At 48.5% G+C, this 14,804-nt stretch overlaps 1 protein-coding gene across 4 annotated transcripts in view; it reads left to right on the top strand.

Moving 5' to 3' along the window:
* Nucleotides 1-14,804, top strand: part of NRP2 (neuropilin 2) — a 117,023-nt gene that overhangs the window by 70,821 nt on the left and 31,398 nt on the right. For all 4 annotated transcript variants that reach the window (XM_030328334.1, XM_030328335.1, XM_030328336.1 and 1 more), the window contains exons 12-14: nt 588-728; nt 12,022-12,284; nt 13,851-13,947. In XM_030328334.1, the coding sequence (XP_030184194.1) occupies nt 588-728; nt 12,022-12,284; nt 13,851-13,947 (501 nt within the window). The remainder of the gene's footprint in view (nt 1-587; nt 729-12,021; nt 12,285-13,850; nt 13,948-14,804) is intronic.

The following is a 14,804-nucleotide window of genomic DNA, read 5'->3' on the forward strand; positions in this document are numbered from 1 at the left end:
TGCCCTAACACGCCAAATCACCTACCTGGCCTTGGCACCCCACGGGGATGCCGGGCTGACCCTGTGTTCTGGAACAAAAGACCTATCACAGGAGGTGAAAGACTTCCTTGTTTCTGAGCCCACTTTCTCCGCCCTGGCCAGCACCTCCCCGGCATTTCAGCCTCTCTGGATGTTAATGGGCTGCCCCGTCACTTCTGAGAGCCAGGTTGGCAGGAACCAGCCTTCCACTGAGGCACCGGGGAGACATTCTTCATTGGCACTTAGGGAACAGCAATTTTCACATTTGTCTGCTCTCTGAGGTGGACAGAAGAGCCTGATTAGAGCCCGAAGCCATTTGGTGGCCTCATTTATAATTGCTTACTCTGGGAACCACTGGCAGACTTGGCTTTCATGCCTGGGAAGGATGAGACCAAAGGCTGACCCGAAAGCCAACGATCGCCAAGATGAGTTAAATGAATAAGCAAAGGGAGCCGCTTCTTTCTCTGCCCTCCGCTTAGGCCTTGCCAGCCCTTTCAATGGCACCACTGTGGCTGTTGTCCGAACCCATTTCATTTGCCTTCTTTGGGTTATTTTCCCCCCACTTTCAGACAAAGATCTGCAGCTCCCTTCAGGATTCAATTGCAACTTTGATTTCCCCGAGGAGCCCTGCGGTTGGATGTACGACCATGCCAAGTGGCTCAGGAGTACCTGGGCCAGCAGCTCCAGCCCACACGACCGGACGTTTCCAGGTAAGCCGGCTAGAGACTCAGCGGTGAAGGAGGTAAGGGGAGCCTGCTCCACGTCTCCCAGCCCCAGGTTCCCCGGCAAGCTTCGTAACTCCCCACCACAGAGCAATCCTCTGCTCTGCGCCCACAAACCACCACAGTCCTTGCTTGCAACGTCACCCTACACCATAGCTGGCTGGCGGTTTCTAGCCCCGTCTTGTGATTACAGTGCAGCCTGGAAGCTGAGAGGGAGCAAGAGAGGCCAAGAGAAAAGAAAGGAAAGGAAGAAAGAAAGAGCAGTTGGGAGGTTTTAGGAGACGGGATGAGTCAGTGCCTCCGTGTCTCCATAGCCAGCGCTCACGGCTGACACGGCAGAGCCTCTTGTCAACACCAAGCCGCCTGTTGTTCCTAAAATGCCTCCTTAGGAAACCCTGGCCTCAAGCCTGGCTGATACTTCTCCGAGGGTATCATCGCTTCAGCAGCAAACCAAGCTGAGGGTCCGAAATGCTGCCACACCCAGGGGGTCTAGTAGAGTGGCCTGGCGCTCAGCCTCCAGGAGCGTGTTGACGCCTGTCCTTGAACTATCGTCCAGCCGCTCTTTCAGAGCCAGGTTTTGGCAGCCCCTCTTGGCACGGTGGCCAGAGAGGGCTTGCCTGTAGCCCTCCTAGAAGCCCATAGAATCAAGGGTCGTCTACCCTCTGCACCGCAGCGTGCTTTTACAGTGGCGTTCGGGTCAGGGTTTCACCACCAACTCTGAGGAAAAAGAAAAACCCTGCTTTGTAATGTGTGCAACTTTCGGGGGCATAAAGACGCCTCCTGTGGCTGAGCTGCCAACAGGACATGATCGGGGCAGGGCTGGGAAGCACAGTAACTACACGACATCGTTTTTCGCCATCAGACGGCTAGAATAGATATGAATGACGTCAGGAGCATTGATACTGATAAAAGGTATTAAAATCATTAGGAAGCGTTGAGTCTTGAGAATGTATGGCCTTTCATTTTCAATATAATTTATTTAATGGTAACTTTATGTAATTTAATTTTTAATAATGACTGTGTTTACCACCTGCCTTGCAAAATTCTGGAAATTGTAACAGTCTGCTCTCGCAAGCCAGCACACGTTGGCTCCCGCACACCGCTTGTTCAGTTTCCATTTTTTCTGCACCCCTGGCCTGGACCTCGGGGCCCCATAAGCTTTTGAGAGGAAAGGGGTTAATTCTGGAAATTAGTACATCAAATGTTGCCTGACTAGAGAATAAAGGGAGGAAGGGGCCTCGCCTTCTACAGGGCTCCCCAGAGCTGCTCTGCAGCCCGTCAACCCCAAGGACTGGTCGCGTCCCCTGTCCCCCAGGGGACAGCAGTGGGACAGACGCCAGGAGAGCTCTGCGGGCCGGCCTCCCAACACAGCCTGCACTTGCTTTCCTGGAGGGTCACAGTGTCTGCTCTGGAGAAAAACATTTTCATATTTCAAGTGTTTGTCTCTTCAGCATTTGAGTGCTTGGAGAGATTAATACCTGAAGATCACCACGGCCTCGGGCAACGGGAGAGAGTACTCACCCTCATCCCAGCCTTAATCACCCCCCCCTCTCGTTCACTGCAATAATGTTTAATTAGTATAATGAGCCTCCTGCACGCTGGAAAAAAAAAATACTTATTTTTATAACCCAGCCTGGATTTTTCATTTCATTTCCTCTCCTTTGAGACTTGGCCCAATTAATTGGTTGTTTTTCCCAACCTCCACTTTTCATCCCAACATAAGGAAGGTTTGTGGGGTATGCATGAGTGTATGCACGCATAGTGTGTACTTGTGGGTGATGTCAGTATGTATGTGTTTGCATATGTGTTTCTCTCTCAGGGTGTTTGTGGGTTTTGTGTGTGTGTGTGCAAATGTCATGCGATTTATGCGTAGGTGTTTGTGACTATGTATACACGTGTGTTTGCATGCGAATGTGTGTGTGTTTGCATTTGAGTGTGTTTGTGGTTCGTATGCATGAGTGCCGTGCGTGTGCACGCACATCGTGTGAGGTGTGTACAAGGGGGCAGCTGGGCAGGGGCGCCCTGAAAGAACGGATGTAGATGGCACAGCATGGGGAGATTTACTGGCTCTTACTCAACATCCCTCTTCAGATTCTCCCTAAAAATTTGGCCTCCTCCCTTGCCGTCTTCTGAGCAGACTTTCTCTAAGAATGTCTGAGGCCAGCCCTGTCCAGGCCACAAGGCCACCAATTAGCAAGTGCCACTTCTGGGAGAGCTTCAGTTACTCTCCATTTGAGCCTGGCCTTGACCTCTGTCCTTCTGTCCCTCTGCCCGTTCACCTTGGCCTCCTCCCCCTGCTGCGGGTCTCACCCTCACCTGAGTGCCCCCTCCACTGCCCTGGCTACTGGTTGGAAATTCTAGTTCTTGTCCTCATTCCAGTTGATTCATTCCACCCTGCAGTTTGGGAGGGCTTTTCAGAGCAAGCTCGCAAAGCGCGGGCAGAATTCCAACCGTTGGCTGGATGGATGGGGACAGAAAGAAAATTAGGGCCATAAGGAACTGCTAGATCTAATGTTGTTTTTCCCTTAAGATATTGAGAAGGAAAATAATTATTTCCCTCTTCCAGAGGAACCCCTGAAGTTTGAAAAAGTGGCACTCGTAACCTGTCTCCAGAAAACAAAACCGTGACATTCTTTTCAGAACCCTTCTTTCTATCCTCTGATGATTTTAAAAGTCGTCTGCTGTGTTTCCCATTTTCCTTCTCCTTACAAAACTCGATATGGGGCTTTAAGCAGGGAAGGATAGAAAGCCCTTTCTGTTCAGGGTGGTCCTTTCTTCAAAAAAAGAAAAAAATGGGGCCCCGAGGGGAGCAGTTGGGAGAGAGGAAACAGCTGTGCTGACCAGGGACAGGGCAAATGCTGGACCTTCCCAGTCAAACCCAAAAGCCCTGTGTCCCCCACACTTCGCCACTCCACAAAGAGGAGATGCTCTTTAGGAGAAGTGTGCCAAATGTTTTACCCGCTTATTGGGTAGATAAACAAAAGTAATTGCATGTAAGAAAGGAGGCGTCTCCATCAAGTATAGAGGGGGCATTAGGATAGACAAGGAGAGAGAAAAGGAAGAAGAAATAGCCATGTTGAAATATCACATGCAGCCTGTTTGATTAGAAGTGTCTGTGGAAACTATTTACATTCCTTAGATATTTTCTGAATTAGTTCTTTTCTCAAGTTTTGTTTTGCCTTTTTTTTTTTCTTTTCCTTTTAAGTCAGCAATTAGTTCTGTTCTTTTGGCCAGTGGTAATAGTTGCTTAAGGCTGACAAGACACCCACTGGTTTCATGCCACTGTTTTTGTTTTTCAAGATGATCTTTGAAGCCACTCAGAATTGCTTCTTTGAGATCTTTGCTTGTGGCTTGGAAGCCTGGGCTGTGCTCACACCAGCCCCTGGGGAACCCTGTCCCGAATCCAGTGACCCCTGGTGGTTGCAGAGGAACCGGTCCGATGTCCTCTGAGAAGCCACTTTGTCTTTTCTGTGTAGCTACGACACAGAAAATGCCTTCCCTAGTGGGAGCTGTAGTAGTTTCTACAGACATTCTCAAGTGCGATGATCATCAACCCAGTGTCGAGAATGATCAGGTCTTTAAGGAAGAAGGTAAAAACTCTGAGACGATATGGTGAGCTCACGTGTCTAGAGCTGCAAGTAGCTATTTCCACTTTAGTTAATTACAGTTATATACAGCTGAAATTTCAGTTCCTCATTTCAGGGCCCTGGTGGCCATGATATACTGAACAGCACAGATGTAAAACGTGGCCATCGTCACAGAATTGTCTTGGTTAGACAGCTCAGGCATCTTTTGGCATCGACGTATGTGTAACCTCTGGGGTCCTTGCTGACCCTGCTTCCCCATGAGGGGAACCGATCACATTCTAAACCAAGAAGCAAGTAATTAGGTGGATGTGGCTTCTCTACGGTCCCTTAGTGAGAGTGTCCAGTGGCAGCTATTTTTGTCACTGGGCCATTCGACCTCAGTGAACAACCATAGTAGAGAAAGCAAGCAGATAGCGTAGCATTAGATAGTGTGGGAATTATTTCATTGGACCAAAAAAAGTAAATACTAAGGAATGCCGATAATAGTAATAATAGTTGTTATTATTACTATTATCACCATTATTGTCAGGAATGGGACAAGAAGACTAGAGAAAGAGGGTACCATGTTAGCTTCAGAATCCTTAAGTATTAAGTGTCTGGTCTCCCTAAATGTGTGTTCTTCTATGCATTTGTTGACCTCATGAAGTATGGTTACAGTATTTCTTTATTTCAATAGCTTCAAATCATGGAAGTGATATAATGAAAATATACAGGAGAGCCTGGCTGGCTCAGTTGGTAGAGCATGAGACTCTTGGTCTCAGGGTTGTGGGTTCAGGTGCTCTATTGGGTGTGGAGCGTATGCAAAATCAAGGAAAGGGAAGGGAAAGGAAGGAAGGAAAGGGAAGGAGGGAGGGAAGGAAGGAAAGGAAAGGAGGGAAGGAAGGAAGGAAGGAAGGAAGGAAGGAAGGAGGAGAGAGGGAGGGAGGGAGGAAGGAAGGGAGGGAGGGAGGGAGAGAGGGAGGAAGGAAGGAAGAGAGGGAGGGAGGAAGAAAACAGGCCATGCCTATTTGTACCAGTACACGATTATGGTAAGACAGAGCTTTGACTGCCTCACATTTATATGTTTATTGGATTGAGAAAACAGAACCTTTACTCTGGATTCAAAAGTAAGCTCAAGACAGAATAAGGAATACAGTGTTCTGAAATATTCAAATTTTATTAATGGTAGCTATTCCATCAAATGTCAGGGGTAAAGTTGTTAACGTATCATGGGGCTGTGTTGATGCAGATTGGGCCATTTATAAACTCCATGAGAGCAGAGGACCAGAACTATGGTTCCCTGGGGAACATGTACACGAGAAGATTAAGTGTGGGGGAGTAGATGGTTGCGGAGAAATTATGGGAAAGAATTGATGAGTGAACTTGCCCATGATGGGCTTGATATTTGACAGGGAACTAATAGTGACTCTGAATTAAAAAGCAACTCTCCCTGAACTCAAAAGACCTCCCCGGTAGGTGGGACCGATGGTAGCAAAGAATCCAGAAGCTGCATTGGCATTACCTTGAGTTGCCTTCAAAAAAAGGTCGATGGGGCTCGGCTGGGGCACAGCCACTGCAAATACAGACACAGGACCTTCTCAGGCTTAGACTGCAATGGATAATTAAAGACCAGGAAGAACTTGGCTGAAAGAAAGCCAATATTCAAGGAATAACTTCAACTGGAAAAGGAAAGCATAGCGGTGCTTCTTTAAGAAAAACAGGAAGGAAAGTATCTCTGACTTTATAGAACAGACAGCAGTAAAGAGAAGCTGTTATTCCTTTTTTTTCTGAAAGTCCTGATTGGTTGAGTTCCGCAGCAGTGTGCAGATTGATAATGAAGGGCAGAATGATAACAAGACTGCCTCAATTGAAAAGCCTTCATGAAAGCTGACACACTAAAAAACACACAAACAAAAACCCAGCTCTAAGAAGACTCCTGCAAAGACCAGACCTAAAACCCCAAATGTCCACAAAATGGTCAATTGTAAACCTTGAAGATACCCTGCTGAGTTCATGCAAAGTCAATGTTTCCCTTAACTGGCTGTTAATTTGAGGACCTTAGCAGAGATAGACGGACCTTGGGAGGCCAGCTGAGGGGCTGACTCATGTTTTAAGCATGACCTATACAGAGAGATTACATCTCCTGCAGCACTAAATATTCTTTCAGATGGTTGTTCTGGTAAGAGGGCAAGATGCTAGCCAGGAGATGTGTGTGTTGGACAGATGGTGTGTTTGGCTTTGCCATAGCCAGGAGGATCAGACTGGCGACTTACTTCAGGGTTTGGTAAGGTGTGGACACAACCGATACCATTGCTGCCGGGCCAAACACAGTCAGTCACATGTTCACCCAGCACTTATGCAGCTGAAGCCAGATGCGGCCATAAATCGCCAGGTGAAACGTCAGGAGACCCTTTCGAGAGACAGCAGCAGGTTAAAATGCCTGAATGGCCCTGTCCTCTGCACTTCCTCTCTGCCCTTTTGAACTCCTGTTGTTCATTCCCGTGTGATTATTTTCCCCTGTATCGCGGACAACAACAGATGTTTTGAGTCAAGAACCTAGCAAAATGCCTCCCAAATATGTCAGGTCCAGGAGGAGAGGGATTGGGTCTCTGGGACATTATTTCTTCACTCTCTTTCAGCGAGTGAACATATTTCCTTTCCATTGTCTTTTTGTTGGAAGCTATCCATTGCCGACAGCACTGCCATCAGCTACAAGAACAAGAAGACGGCCTCCAGGAGGCAGAGCTGGTCCTTAGCTGGTCAGTTGTCATGTTTGGGGACCTCTTTACAATCCACAGGGCTCTTCCTTGAAGTCCAAGTAAATCGCTAAAGTGGCCCACCCATACCATGCCAAGCCCTTGCTCTATCCAGTCATCAACAGCCACTGTGTGCTTAAAACTTCCTCCGTGTTTGTCAGTGGCAGGCCATAAGTTAGAATGTTCTAGAAGAACATATATATGGGTGCCGTGGCTTAAAAGCGCTGAAGCACTTAGCTTAGAGGAGGGTTGGTATAGACCTACCACCACAAGTAAAGGCTTGGAAAGTGGACATGTAAAGAGGCAAGGATTGAGTTTCCCGAGAAAGCGAACACTAGGGGTCTGAATTCTTCACGGGTGAAAATGTTTCCAAGTTAGAGGACAGAAATTGGCCGTGCTCCATCAGGGATCGAAGGGGGACATGTGTCTCAATGACAGCAGGAAAACCTAAAACTGAATTTAAGAAGTCCCTGACAGTTAGGGTTGTGACCCAGAAAACACATTGCCGACGTGGCCTATGGAATCTCCTTCTCTGGAGAATTTCAAGCAGAGGGTGGACAGCTGTTCTAGGGATGTTTACAGCATGGTTCCTCTGGGCAGCCAGGCTGACCCAATCTAAACCGTCTCTTGAGGTCCCACTCTCATTCCAGAATCATGTAGTACTTTATTTCATCTACTATATCTTGACAGGAAAGACATCGGTAAACAGCACATGATGCACAAGTAGGAGCTGGCTGGTTGCCGGGGTTGGATGGATCAGCCAATCCAGAGAGCATCTTCACTGCCCTCGGGCCAAACCATACTTCCTTGTGAGTCTAGGAGTGGTCTTTCCAGGTTATTGGTGCTCTTGTGACCCTTTTTCTTTCTTAAGAAAAAAAAATGGGGGGCAAGTATAGCAGGCAGTATGTGTCGTGAGACAAAGATCCTAACATTTATTGAGCACTTACTATATCCCTGTTACTGTGCAAGGCATTTGCATGGCTTGTTCCATTTCCTCCTCCTCACACCCCTATCCAGTAATGCTGTTATTATATCCATTTTACAGATGGGGAGACTGAGGCTTTGAAAGACTAGTGAGCATTAGACCAGGATTCCAAGCCAGATGAGAGGCCATGCCCTGGCAATTCTACTCACTTCAGTCGGGGCTCATGTAGTACTTCACTCTCCAGCAGTGGTCTCGGACACATCACTTCAATTCTCTGAGCTTCCGTTTCCTTTCTGGTGAAAATGGAGGAAACAATACTTGTTTCACAGACCTAGACAGCACAGGGAAGACCACATAAGAAAAGGCAGACAAGGCTTCCGCTGCACCATCTGGCACACAGTAGGTGCCCAGGGAACGTCAGTTCTCTTGCCCCTGCATTTCCTATCCCCTCCCTGGGCTCTTCCTGGTCTGAGCTATTCCTCCGTGATGTCCTGCTTCTAATCAGCCCTCTCTCAGTGACAGGCAGGGACGTTTTGCAGCTCCGCGTCCCTCTGACTGATGTCTACTGCTAATTCCTTAAATTTACATATCATCTTTCTTCCCTCAAGCTCACAGCACTTAACAGACAAGTGGGGCACAAATGATTTAACTAAGTGAAATTCAGAGGCCTGCTTGTCTTGAGATTCTGCAAACTAGTGGATTAGCTTAGATGTCAGCGCTGAATTATGATCCTTCAGCTGCTCGTGCTTAGCACGCCACCAGCATTAACTCCCTGGTCTTCCAATGGTCCTTTAAATCATGTGAAGCGATTATCGTCTTATTGTGGAGGGAGAGGGGGTGGGGGGGGGGAGGAGGGGAGGAGGGGGCTAGCTCCGGTCCCGGTCCCGGGTGCGGCAGTCTGTGAGACCTTTGGCTTGATTGTGCCTGAAGTTTTAACAACAGGATGGGTAAATAGAACAGACCCAGATAAAATCCAGCCAGCACGGCTCTTTCCACCTCCACACACATTTTACTTACTAAATTCTAACCATTATGCTATGAATCCCCTGCTGCTTAAGAATGTAAATTCACACAAGTGACAGTATTTCTGCCAAGCAATTTTCAAGCAGCAAGTGGGTCTTATTTGTGAAACTGTGAAGGAAGAAGGCTGAATAATAAGTCTCTGAAATCTGGTTTTCTTTATATATGAGGTAGAAACAGTCAGGGCTTGGAAATTACTGGAGCATGGCAGCGTTTGAGGGCTTCTCGCAGGTGGCTCCAGGGTGTGTCCACAGGTCATCCCATTATTGTCAGTGCACCTCACCTTTGAAAGGGGCTGTTGGCTCGGGAGAGTGGGAGGGAATTGTGAAGACGTTGTCTGGGTCTGTGGGATTTTCTTGTTTCTCTTGTGAGAATATAGAGACTCGTATCATTCTTTATCTGTGCTTGTCATTCATCCATGGGAGCAAACTTTTCTTGAGTAGTGGCATATGTATGTCAGGGAGAAGGAGCAGTATTAACCCTCATATGTGTAAGACCGGGACTTAATCATCTCGCCGGAGCGATGAGAAAGACACACATGAATCAGTTAAATTACAGCACAAGCTAGTGGGCGGTTCCCTGCTGAAATGCATGAATAATGGCCTCAAGTCTTTTTAAAAACAAGGTAACGGGGGCACTTGGGGGGCTCAGTCGGTTAAGCTTCCAACTTCAGTTCAAGTCATGATCTCGAGGTTTGTAGGTTCGAGCCCCATGTCGGGCTCTGTGCTGCCAGCTCAGAGCCTGGAGCCTGCTTCCGATTCTGTGTCTCCCTCTTTATGCCCTTCCCCCCCCACAAGACAAACATTAAAAAAAATGTAATAAGTAAATAATAAAAAAATAAAAACAAGATAAGGTTAGTGGTACAGTCAGCAAACGCTCAAGTTGTGGAGAGAAAAGCAGCATTCGTTGAAATGTGCCAGAAGAGTTAGGAGAACTAGCAAAAGTGGGGTGTTAGGGGAGTGAGGGGGGGACACTAAGGAGGTCCAGGAGCAGGGTGCAGGGTGGGGAAGCCAGTCCGCCTTGAATAGAGCGTGCCTGTTTGCCCAGCCTCGGGGCAGGTACCTGGGGCTCAGCTGAAGGGAAGAACCTACCACAAGCAGGTGGAAAACCTAACGTCAGGTCCAGCTCTGCTACCCCCTACTTTGGACACGTCACTTGAACCTTCCTGAGCCTCATTTGCATCATCCTGTCCGAAGCGAGATTAAGAAGATCTGGCTCACAAGTATCTAGCATGGGGTTAGATGAAATAATGCATGTGACGTGCTTTGGAATCCACAAAGCATTCTGCAGGTATGACTTGTAATTGTTATCATTAATAGCGGTCGTAATGAGATCCGATCGGAGAAGCTTAGGTTTGGAAGGTCTTTGAGTGTCTGCTTGCAGTGCCCATGTCTCCTCCCTTGGCAGAACACCAGCTTTAAAATTCTCTGGTGTAGGCAGCTGCCTAGCCATCTGCGCTGACTTTGACCTTGCAGAAGTCTCATGTTGTGAGGGTATTAGACAGACATGGTTCTGGATGGTTAAGGAGACAAACTGGAATCCCAACTATGCATCCTAAACTGGTCTGATTTGACTTCCCTGGGGAGGGTAGCTTCTGGAGCAATAATCCCAGAGAATCTAACTGGAGGGGACTTAGGGGAGCCAGGAAGGAGGAAGGGAGATGGCTAGGGAGGCAAATGAAGGAGCTGGTTTGGGGCCATGGATAAGAAGACTGTCACAGGCTCATTCTTGCTAGAGTCGCGATGTCAGCAGGAGTAGTAACAGCAAACCAGCGGTCCAGAGACTAACCTGTTGATACAAGGCTCTGGAGTCCTCTCCTGTCCCCTGCTGACAAGCCTGGGATATTCACAGTCTCTGGTGAATAGGAAAGCTGGGTTCACATGTCTCAGATTAACATGATCCTGAAGTGTCTGGGGTGCTGGCTGTGTGGTGTGAGAGTGCCCTTGCCATCTTGCAGAAGTGTTCAGCGTAAGATGTTTCAGGGCCAAAAGGAGGCAGTGAGCCTGTCTCCTCAAATCGCAGCCTGTTTTCTGTGCAAGTGGCCAGAATGCTTCTGTGCCAGGTGGGTTTGCAGATACAGGCCCCCACACCTGTATCTGCAGGGCGTGAGGTCTGCAAATGGTGACAAGAACTTAGTCTTCTGCACGGTGTCTGATGTAGTTGAAAACTAATCCGCCGAAAGGCCCTTTCCCCAAACATTTGCGCGGGCGAAACCTTAATTTCCCATCATGCATATCTTCTTTATTAAACACATAGCCTTTATTAGTGATAATGACAGTGCCTGTTCTCGCTGGAGCTCTGTTTGCCAGGCTCTCTGAAAAAGGCCACCTCTGGCCTCCCCAAGCCGAACAGGGAAGGGAGTAGGGGGTCGAGTCCCTGACTCATCCCTGTGCAGCCGCCATGCATCACTTCTTGTGCTTGAAGTTGACACCGGGCTTCCTAATACTCCCTAGAGTCCGGGCACCGTCTAGTAGCCCTGGTGGAGACAGACGGTTTTCAATGTCTTCCATTTGGACAGTGCCCAGCCGAGATGACAAAGGCTTCAAGCATAAACCACCTGCTAGAATCATCTTCCAGCCTAGCAGCCACCTCAGCCCCTTATAATGTAGTTCATTGGGCTGCACTGGCCCTTTGGGTAAGCCACTGGTGAATCAGACATGGGCCTGGCATCTTAGAATTCAGGAAGATGAGACTTAGAGCAGATGCCACCAGCCAAGACACAAGGCCAACCGCCCCGAGTGCTGTATGTAAAAGAAGCGCAAAGAAGGTGACGCAGAGAAATAGGCAGGAAGGACCAACCTGACATAGAGCCTCCAGAAGGGGCTTCAAAAGGAAGCGGCGTCTCAGCCAAGCCCCGAAAGCACCTTGAGAAAGAAACACGGGGCCTGGAGGACAAAGGCATGAATCGACAAGACACCTAAACTCTGGTCCCAGCTTCCCCAGGAGGGGCCACAGCCGCAAACTGGTCTCTTTCCCAAGCGTTTACCAAGAACCTCTGGGTTTGTTTCCCCCAGATGACAGGAATTTCTTGCGGCTGCAGAGCGATGGCCGGAGAGAGGGCCAGTACGCGCGGCTCATCAGCCCTCCCGTGCACCTGCCCCGGAGCCCCGTGTGCATGGAGTTCCAGTACCAAGCCACGGGCGGCCGCGGGGTGGCGCTGCAGGTGGTGCGCGAAGCCAGCCAGGAGAGCAAGCTCCTCTGGGTTATCCGCGAGGACCAGGGCAACGAGTGGAAAAACGGGCGCATCATCTTGCCCAGCTATGACATGGAGTATCAGGTAGGGTGGTGACAGGAGGTGGGTGCAGAGATCCGAGGGAATCTTTGTGATGTGTATTTCAGGATTTCAAAGGGCCGTGCCCATTCATCATTAGGGAACGTGGTTAAGCACTGCTGTTTTCATTGTGTTTCTCACATTGCCATGGCAACTGAATGACACTCTTATTTGTTATTCAAAACGTGCCTATCTCCACATCCAGACTTGGTTCTTTGTTCCTCCTATTGCCTTTTATATTGCCAAAATCTTCCCAACAAATGTTTCTTCTCTCCATTTTAGTTTAGATTGCTATCAGGTAGGCTGACAAAGGGACACAGAAGCCAGGGAAATCAACACGAACCAACCTCTACACACACACACACACACACACACACACACACACACACACACGGGAAGGAGACTGCCCAGCCCTCTCGCACTCCAAGGAGAGGGGAAAATCCTGCCAGACCTGTCCCAGGGTGAACGTGGGAAGGGGAGGATTGCTGTTTGCACTCAGTGGCCAGCCGACCAGAAAGACTCCCAAATGAGTAGTTTCTCTCCCAGTGGCTCCAGGAGCGGAGTTCTATTATCTCTGCCCCACAGAGCAAAAGACTGAGGCACAGATGGGTCTGCACAGCTGTGGCTGAGGCTTGGGTAGGAGTAGACACACTGTGGAAGAGGTGACTGAGAACCAGCCAAAGCATTAACCTGCTCCTCCCCAGACGAGAAGCAGCAACAGATGGCTGGTGAGGCAGCCAACTGCTCGCTCGGCTTGCCAGAGGACATGTGCTAGTTTGCGGAAAGAACCCGGGAGGGTGGAATGAGGGAGGATTGAAGACCACAGAGCAGAGGGGCCTCTGTGTGCCGCCTGCAGTCGCCCTGGAGGTTGCAAGCTATCCCGAGTTCCGCCGCACTCCTAACTGCATTCCCGTTTAGAAACCTGAATGCTTCGTGTTGTAAGTGCCTGGTTGCATTTTTGTCTCCCCCGCCAGATGGTGAGATTCTCTGGGCAGAGGCTCTGGCTTATTAGATTTTGTGACTGTCCTTGTGCCTGGTACATAGTAGGTGTTCAGTAAGCTGTTGGTGAAGGAAGAGATCCTTCCCCTCCTAGTTGTAATAGTGGAGCCCTAAGACAATGTTACCCCCAAGGCAAAGCCCAGTGCTGTATTTCTCACCTTACCCCCACCTGTTATGTGCTCTGAGTTTCCGAATACAGTACCTGCATTGGGCATTTAAAAGATTCATGAGAAAGGAACCTCCAAAATTGCTAGAGACATTTCAACCCTCCTGTAAACATGTCCTGATTCTCGTCCTTTTAATCTCTACATTCTGATTACTAGATAACAGTGTCCATCACCTTGTTATATATATTTTTAATCCTCTCAGATATACGTTTGATTTGAACCACTCTTTAAATTAAGATTTCAAGCACCATAGTCATGTGGTCAACAGATGTGTACCAGGTACAGTAACGCACACACGCGCACACACACACACACGCTTTAAGCTGCAGTTAACAGAGAATTGGAAATCTTTGCACTATTTCCAAGCAGCTCAGTTAACCATGGCTCTTGTTCTTCTGGCTTCTAGATTGTGTTTGAAGGAGTCATAGGAAAAGGACGTTCGGGAGAAATTGCCATTGATGACATTCGGATAAGCACTGATGTCCCACTGGAGAACTGTATGGGTACGTGAATAGCTGTCTCTTTGTGGCTCTTCCAAATAAGATACCAAGGGCTGGGATCTACAAGAGGAAGCATCACACCATTTTCAAACCCAGTGATACCCAGGGGGTAGAACAGCAACAGTCTGTGCAGGAGGTGAGGTATGAATGTAGTTGTATCTTAGGCTGCATTCAGGATGGGAGGGGTATAAATGAGATGAAGTCTTCTATCTCCTGTTCCCATTCAGAAATAGACCTGCATTAAGTATATGGAGACTCAGGGTGCCAAGACCCCATCGTCAGACTCCAGCTTTTAGCAAAGAAAATGCTAGAGGCTGAGAGCAACTGCCAGTCAGAATTACATGCTGCAAAGGTTTGATGTTTTTAATGGAAGCCTTCACTGGTGAACGAAAATAGTACATATGTTATATCAGAGCGATAACACAATTACCCAAGTTGTTCTCTTACATGAATGAATTACAGGGCAAACTGTGGCAGGTGAAGTAAGATTTTAGAGTTTGCTTTGAAGCTGATGCCTTCAGTGCCCAAGATCCCAGAGTTGTAAGATTAAACATCACATGCCAGGTGACCAGCACAAGAAGGACACCATGAGTGTCCCTTTGGACAGAAGTGCTGAGCGACCAGCCCAAGGAAGATGCACACATTTTACCCAGGCCACCCCAGGGGCATCCTGACCATCTCCCATGAGAGCCATGGGCATTTCCAAAACAAGAGGGAATCCCCAGAAGGAACGGACCTGCTTTTACTTGGCAGAGTAACTGTAATCACTCACCGAGTGCTTTTCTTGGCACGTGGGTCCCGGATGTGTATGTGCCTGATGATGTCAGGAGCGCCTGGGACCACCCCAGTCCCTTCAGGCA

Source organism: Lynx canadensis, chromosome C1 (genome assembly GCF_007474595.2).
Source record: "Lynx canadensis isolate LIC74 chromosome C1, mLynCan4.pri.v2, whole genome shotgun sequence".
In the NCBI taxonomy this organism is placed as follows: Eukaryota; Metazoa; Chordata; class Mammalia; order Carnivora; family Felidae; genus Lynx; species Lynx canadensis.